Raw genomic sequence first — 8365 nt, forward strand, 5'->3', positions numbered from 1 at the left:
AATGTTAAACAGGTACTAAAATATCTTATAACGTTAAGAAAGGCAAGGGAAAAAACGACTAACCTGTCCACGGTGCTGAAACCTGTAGGATGCTAGTTCTGTTCGGTGTCATGTCATTAAAAATGATCTCCCAGTGTTCTGAAATATCAAACAACATGTCAGATTATTACAAATAGGACAAAAAATCACCAGAAGCGCATGTGTGTATGTTAAATATATATAGATGGCAGTTAAACGTTGAACTTTTAAAATCTACTCGCTTGCGTAGATGACATGATACATGCTCCACCACGATCTGTCGTAGAACTGGAGTTGGGCGAAGCCGTCCTCTGTGGGCCAAATCCACAAGTGCAGCAGATGCTGTGAACGGAGAATAGACAACAACGTTGTTCATACATAGCATCGAAAGATGTACCCCTGTGTCATGTACTTTGATATGAGTCAACGGAAAGTTTAGAAATGATTGGCTTAGGCGTGGCAAGTCGTTCGGTGTGATATAACCGGCGTCTTCCTTGTGTCTGTAAAGCTGACGTGTTACGCGGATGGCTGGTAACACCGGTTCAACAATGCAGCGAATTGTTGTTCATACATATACGTAGCTTCTGAAGACGAGTACCACAAGTCGTATACTGATTGGAGTCATGGCTTTCGACGCAGGAGGTTGACACCGTCCTGGTCTGGTGACTGTCGCTCAATCGATAAGAAATATTGATATGGCATAGCGTCTCAATTTGCCTCAGCAATTCTCCTTATTTAGCAAAAAAACAACAACAATAAAACAAGCAATGACAGTTCCTTTGATACCTGAAGGCGTTTCATGGTGATGACCTTCGGGTCAGTAGCATCGCTGAGGGTCATGACTCTGGGATCGAGAACGGGCACCATCGTTCCCGCGCGAACGAACATAGGAACGACGTCCAGAGGGGCGGAAACTCTCACCACCCTGTTGAGTCATAAAAATATGAAAAATGATAATAACTGGAAACGTTTGATGTCAAGTAAAAACATTCATGTAAAACAAAATAGAGAAATTCTTGAAACGACTTTGAACTTACTGTTAACGTTAGTATCAAGCGAAGGTTTTAGGATAATTCAAAATTATATCTACCTTCCACCCTGTGTATAGTTTGTGAAACCCAACATGAACCGACCGCTTTTCTCGTCGTACTAAGGTATGGGATAGAATCAAGAAAACAAAAAAAAAGAACTGTTCATATTACAAGAAATTAGTCTTATTTTCGAAGACATATTTTCAAGTCTTGCCTTGGGTAACGTTACGTTAGTTGTAGTTCACTTGACCGATGAGTATTCTATATGGTTCCGTATCTGTCGATTATCAATTTTTTTGGACTCTGTCGGATGTAAGGTTCCGGATTACCGTATCCAACGTTTGGATATGATGTTACGGATCCTTGTATCCACTGAAAAAAATCACTGAACGTTCCAGTTGTACGCTAGCTCAAGGCCTCAAAGCGCCGAGGAGAACTGAGCTGCGATCCGAGAGCGGCCATGTTGAGGTCACTTCTCTACCTTGGGTCATTCCCGATACACATCGCGCGCCTCTACTAGCCCACCACACCAAACGCCTCGGCCGTTATATCCTGGCCTGGCATTGCCGTCCAACGCTGTCATCTCCGGAGCATAGGTTGACATCTCAGCCCAGTAACTACTGACTAACGGTGCACACCGTTATCCCATAGTTACTGCAAACGCTATGTGTATGGGGTGATCTGAGGCTGTGCTAGTTTCTGCAGCCAATGAAGAAATTGAGAGCAGAAGAACGGACATGGGTGCTCACCTTAAGCTGACTGCTGACGTCTATCCATGTCTCCCCCTCTGGCAGGTAGACGTCCCAGCCCCTCCGGCCATCCTCGATCACCGGGGCCACCAGGAACGACGGACCGAACATGTACTGGAGCCAGAACATACCGGGAATGACTCGGAGAAAAACACTTTGCCGCTTAAACTGCCATTTCGTTATTTCATTTATGACCAATGATATAAAAGAGACCAGTTTTATCGGCGCATCAAAAACAACAGCGACTTTCGTAAGGTCAACTACAAACTACAAAATAGAAATGCTTTATAAATCTTAAGATTCTGAGGCACTTTGCACCTAGTCTATATAAGACTGGATACATAGTACTTGCTCATTCGAGCCTTTGACTATCGAGAAAGCCACACACAAGGCGAAACTAGTCTGGATATGGGCTTGAATAAAGTTTTAAACGGGAACATGCGGCTACAGCGTCTTTTCTGAAGATACGGCGTGAGTGTGTACGGTTGGCTGGAGGTTGCCCACTACTTTTCCTAAATCTTAAGATTCTACTTACTAAACAATAAATGCTGACATGAGTGAATCCGGTTGATATGATATCATATTACAACCGGTTTCAATGGGTTTCAGTGCCTTTTCTGGTAAGAAAGCATACTATTCACCTATTTTTTCATTGTGAAAGTTGTCACATCTAAAGATAGAGTAAAACCTGCTTATAGCATATAGTCTCTTGACAATTGGAATAAAAACAGCTAGCGTAACGTGTCCTAATTACGTGCGGGAGCAGTTTACGTCCAGTTTGGGTCATGTCGCGGTGTATTATGCCAAAGCCTGTTCTCATGAGCAACAAAGAACGTCATAAGTATGATCCTTAGCCATCTCTCTCTTTCATACACAACAATGAAAAAAGTTTACGTCCAGTGATATAACAGAATAAACTCCTGAACCAGTAACAACAAGTTGCACGGAATCGTCGTGCATGACGTATTTCATATGCAATTCGACACCGCGTACTTCATCATGTGTTTCTAACTTACACGATAGCTAGTATCTTTTAAAAGTAGCTGACGTTAAACTTTTCTTTGATATTCAGACTATCCATGGTGATTCGAGGTTTGAAACTTTTACCAGTTTTAGGAAGGTTTGATACAACCTAGCGACCCCCAGACGGGTGGTTAATTTTTGCACGGCAAAACATAATACATAATAGCCATGCGTTTATCACGTGAACGCCACGTGCCGCGCATGTCGTTAAAATTCACAGATCAATATTCTGCCCATGGGTTTAACATTCGGCTCTGTCCGCGCGGTTTTAAGATGAATACGTTTTGAATAAATTGGACGTTAGCTGGTCACGTTACGTTAGGTCCAGCTTTATTTCAAGAGAACGCACAGGGATCCATATGGACCTAACATTGTTATAGTAAAACGTATACTGTCTAAAGAGCGAAGAACATTTAAGACGAGACCCACCTGAAAGTTCTGACTGATTGCTTGTGTATCGTTGGGGAAGTCCAGGAGGTGATGCCGCATGATGGGCAGACCCGTCTGAAAATAACACACATTGGTGATAATAGTTACAATACGACTCATACGCACAATACTATATAAACAGGGCTCGAATTACATATTTGGGTAAACTTGCACTGGTGCATATGAAGAAAAAAAATCACTTGCACGAAAAAGAAACTTCTTGCACAAACCAACTTTTTCCCTAGTCAGTATGATGCCCCGATTCCTAAAGGCGGCGGCTTTTAAATTGCTTGGTTCATGACCACTAAATGTGTTCCAAACCTGTACAAATGGATGGAATACAAGTTCAAAAGGGTTTCAAAACGTTGCTTGCTTAATGTGTATTTTGTTTTAGCACCGATTTTTCATTTGGAGTAGAAACTATGCGAGTAAATTGATGATAAATTTCTACTGGTGGTACCTTGCACCAGTGTAGGTCTTCCTGAAATCACGTGCACAGGTCCAATTTTACATGCGCAAACTTGCATATACAAGTGGTATTTCGAGCCCTGATATAGAAGATATGCACGCAAGCATTGTTTCTTCAAAGCATTGTGTACTCTTCAAAGTTTATCCGGTTGTTAAAGCTTGCTGCCATATGTGCCTATTGACACTACGTACAAGGGTCTTAACGAACGGATTAGTTCATTAGCACCTTCCCCATTTTATACATCTTTGCAAAGAGGAACAATTCATATTTCTAATGACTTTAGGTAAACCCTCTATTATAAAACACACCTGTACGTATATTTACAATATTACCAAGAAGCGAGAAGAAGCCAAATTAACGTAATCATTAGATTAGAGTTAGCTTATCATATATATATACGTACTTTCAAACTGTTATGTTTTCTGTTGTGACCTGTACTAAACCCAGTGGGTATGTGTGTACAATAAAGGTCTTCATTCATTAAAATGAAATTTGTAGAGTAAACTCTTTCCTTCTTCTTCTCCATACTAGTTTTGTAAGCCGTGCGTCACCTGGTAGGCCTCGTGTGCAGTGTTGTACAGGTAGGGGAAGAGCTGTGTGCGTAGTTTGGCATACTTCCGCCAGATCCTCGTGCCTTCCGGAGTGTCGAAGATGTGGGTCTTCTCACCGAACCCTTTTCCGCTACCTTGAAGCATCAACAAGAATAGCAATGACAATTTATCGAGGGAGTGAAGTACGTACGTGTATTGTTTTGCTTTGTCTGAGACTGTGTTTGTATGGCTTTCTCTGTGTGCGCGCGTGCGTGCGTGCGTGCGTGCGTGTGTGTGTGTGTGTGTGTGTGTGTGTGTGTGTGCGTGTGTGTGTGTGTGTGTGTGTGGCCACAATGCAATATGGGTAATCGAAAAGCAACATGAGCAGTCACTTCATGGGCTCTAATTGTATGAAGGGTGTCAAGTCTGCCATCTCCAATTGTCTTTATAAATAAACAAGGTACAATACACAGTGGTGATGAAGATTAGCGAGCTGCTAATATTAGTATCACTAGTTGCTTCGCTTGTTAAAGTTCCCTGTGTGGGCACGCTTGTTGTCACATTGTTCCTCAGGGTCTGTACTTACCTTGTTCGTGCATGGTTGTTCCTGGAGGACTTTACTTACCTTGTTCGTGCATGGTCCCGCTGAAGCAGCCCACCTCCGCCCAACGACACCACAGCTCTTCGGTAGGTGGAGGAGTCAAGTACCACACAAATCCACCTGAAAATTATATAAGCGGTAGCATTGGTTTAGCCTGGGTACACGTACACGTATTGTTGACTCAATCTTTCCACTTGCTAATGTTTAGGTCCCAATTGGAAAATGGGCCCTGCCGGGTAGTTGACTGACTGTCTTTCGGGCGTGACTCCTACGTGACCCCTTTGGATACTCTGTGGCCGGGCTATTTTTTGGGCCCAACAGGGATCCCGGAATAATTTAAACCCAGTACTTAAAATCAACGCGGGACCCCGTGAGCTAATCGTGCGAACACCGGAACCGGTACCCCTTCCCCGGAAGTAACCTCCGAAGCTCATCCAGTTGTAGAGATTGGTTGTCTTTAAAACCTGTTAACCTGGATGTCTAACCATCATAAACATGCATGCGTTCCTACCGGTTTTTTTTATAAGTCAATGGCATTAGGAACCTTTGGTCCGCTTGTGCTACATTTCATCATGCGAACCGGGCCAGTAGCGTAATGGATAACGCGTCTGACTTCGGATCAGAAGATTGCAGGTTCGAATCCTGTCTGGCTCGATTGGTGTTTTTTTGCAGCGCAGCTCTGAGTTAAAAAAAAATACCCGTGCCCTGTGACATATTTATTTGCCACCGTGCTGAACAAAAGCTTTTTCGTATTGGATTTCACGTTATTCCGCAAATCACACATATCCTACTGAAAATCGTACATGCGGTATGGTTGGTTGGTTACAGGTCGTTTCGCTACATTGTCAGTTCGCTACAGTACGTTTCGCTTCATGGCAAGCCGTTTCGCTGCATGTCACAAGTTGTTTCGCTACACGGCACAATTTGTTTCGCTACACATTTGAATGTTATTTATCTAGATAGACTAATGGCATTATAGAAATCGTACTCGTTGGTACTGATATATGTCTCCATAGGTTTTGGGGAACATTTGGGTCGCTTGTACCACAGCTGTTATGTGAACCGGGCCAGTAGCGTAATGGATAACGCGTCTGACTTCGGATCAGAAGATTGCAGGTTCGAATCCTGTCTGGCTCGATTGTGTTTTGTAGTTGGAGGGGATTTTATCAGAATCGCATTTAACTGTTTGTTGTCCTACTGGTAAAACGCTTTTTTTGTTCTTCTTGGATACCAGCTTCTTGTGCAAGTTTCAAATTAGGGACCCAATAGAAAGGAATAACTCAAATTTCTGACTGGCTATTAACATCTACTAACACAATTACACCAGTGTGCATTATTCCGCCACCCTGAAAAGATACGTCCAAACAGATCTCCAACCCAACGTCCCCCAGTATAGTGCACTCATGTACATCGAAACTGTACATACCTGGGGGGTGCTGCACAAGAGATCTCTCAAACCCACTGTTTTTCAAAGTGGCGGATTTATGTAACCCGACGGATAATTGTTAATGGGGTTTATACGCTTAGGGTTTCGTCCGGTATTCGGACCCACTTGTTTTTGACACGTGACTCCGAACAACAAATACGTGTTTTTTTTTTCATTCTGATGCCGCCCCATTGTTTACACTTGTAGTGAATGAAACAAGGAACATTTGTTTACCTATGTCTGACCCGGAGTAAGGCATGCCCGACAGACCGACCGTCAGGCTAGCGACAATCTGTGCAGGAAGGCCGCTGGAGTAGGACCTGCAAAATGACGTACGTCTCTGTTACAAATCGAGTAACAGAACGTTACTAGAAATTGATCTTCAAGTCAACAATTACAATTGTGTTTAGGTTGACATATTTCTTTTAACATATTTGAAATGCTTGCATATAGCAACGTCTTTTATCATCGTCAGAGTGAACAGTTGTAATCTTGTAAAATATGTAAGAGTTCCCGAGGAAGTATTTCAAATTGTCTTACCAGTCGGACGTAGGATCGCCGGTCCAGTGCGACCATGTATACCGCTGAGAGCCCGTGTAACCAGACCTGTAAGGACAGAACGAAATATTTTTTCCTGTCTATCATCTTGATGTTAATTTCTTTGATCTCAACACGACTTCCAAGATGGAGTCCAATGCACTGTGAACTTGTTTCTTCTATCTAGTTGGTATTATGATTAACATTTTCGACCAAATGCCAAATCATCATCATCATCATCATCATCATCATCATCATCATCATCATCATCATCATCATCATCATCATCATCATCATCATCATCATCATCATCATCATCATCATCATCATCATCATCATCATCATCGTCATCATCATCGTCATCATCATCATCATCATCATCATCATCATCATCATCGTTCATCATCATCGTTCATCATCATCATCATCATCATCATCGTTCCCTGAGAGGCGGAGTGAGTCCCTGCACAGCCACTCTCTCATTTTAACGCTCGATCATTCATGATCGTTCCCATGTCCTCTGTGGCCTCTTATGATGTCAACCTCTGTGTCTCATGAGTCACTCTTACAATCATCAGTGTTAAAATCAATCGTGAAAAGGTAAATAAGAACTGTACAAAGTAAAACCTCAAGCTTTTTGCTCCAAAACTAAGAGAAGACACCTGCTGGATTTGAACCCACCTGACGTAGACCACAAAGTCCGGCGCGTACTTGTCCGGTTCTGAGGACGGGTACTTCCGGGTCAGGAGGTCATAGGTCGTGTTCTGGTACAGGAGCACAAACTTGTTGTGCATCTCTAGTCCTAAAGGTGAAAAAACATTGGTTTATCATTCACATATTTGTTGTCATATATAGTATAGCTTTGAAAATGTGATGAAAGATTATCATTTCTAAAGTATGTTTTTTCTTCCCTACAGGAGTGTTCCTTCTTCCCATACTGTGCAATATGCATGTAGTTGACTGTTGACACCACGTACAGTATATAGCGGATAACACTTCAGTACTATGGCCAGTGGCGAAGATGTCAGGAAGCATTTTATCTGCTTCGTTTGCTCATTCCACGCGTTTTGTTTTGGTAGTCGAATGTGCAAGGAGAACTCTAGGCCACTCAAGTAGCGTTTTCTAGTAGGAAAACTCCAATCGAGTAGCCCAAAGCTCCGCACACACAACCCTGAGTCGACTCCGAAAACCCAGCCTCTTCCACGGGGAGGGAGGGAAATATGCCGTATTTGCTCGCAAATGTTGCCTATTTCTATATACATGTATCTTCCTATTGTCGATTCTATTAGAGCATTGAACGCCCACCGTACGTACCGTCCGTGCCGTCGAAACTGACGGAGTCAGGCGGCGTGTACTCCCCGTAGTCCTGCATCCACCCGCGGAACCCCATCCCGATGGCGTACTCCAACTGGGACTGGTACCACGTCACCGCGGCAGGGTTCGTGAAATCCAGCTGAGAAACTTCTGGGTAGCCTCTGATGGTTGAAAGAAGGCTGCTGTTACATAACATTATTAAAAAGATTTTACCTTTTTCGTTCCAAGACAAAAGAGA

General features: G+C 43.0%; 1 protein-coding gene and 2 non-coding genes across 3 annotated transcripts; 2 read left to right on the forward strand and 1 right to left on the reverse strand.

The window, feature by feature from the left end:
- Positions 1-252: 252 nt before the first annotated feature.
- Positions 253-8323, reverse strand: LOC136442031 (sulfoquinovosidase-like). Its single transcript, XM_066438620.1, has 11 exons — positions 8128-8323; positions 7495-7615; positions 6817-6882; positions 6478-6596; positions 4875-4970; positions 4271-4404; positions 3251-3325; positions 1799-1912; positions 1109-1167; positions 805-943; positions 253-360 (listed from the first exon to the last, which is right to left on the reverse strand). The coding sequence occupies exons 1-11, from the start codon at positions 8321-8323 to the stop codon at positions 253-255; spliced, it is 1227 nt and encodes a 408-aa protein (XP_066294717.1).
- Positions 5432-5504, forward strand: Trnar-ucg (transfer RNA arginine (anticodon UCG)). Its single transcript has one exon. It is a non-coding gene; the product is annotated as a tRNA-Arg (tRNA).
- Positions 5915-5987, forward strand: Trnar-ucg (transfer RNA arginine (anticodon UCG)). The gene has a single exon. It is a non-coding gene; the product is annotated as a tRNA-Arg (tRNA).
- Positions 8324-8365: the final 42 nt, after the last annotated feature.

This window comes from Branchiostoma lanceolatum, chromosome 9 (genome assembly GCF_035083965.1).
Source record: "Branchiostoma lanceolatum isolate klBraLanc5 chromosome 9, klBraLanc5.hap2, whole genome shotgun sequence".
Taxonomy (NCBI): domain Eukaryota; kingdom Metazoa; phylum Chordata; class Leptocardii; order Amphioxiformes; family Branchiostomatidae; genus Branchiostoma; species Branchiostoma lanceolatum.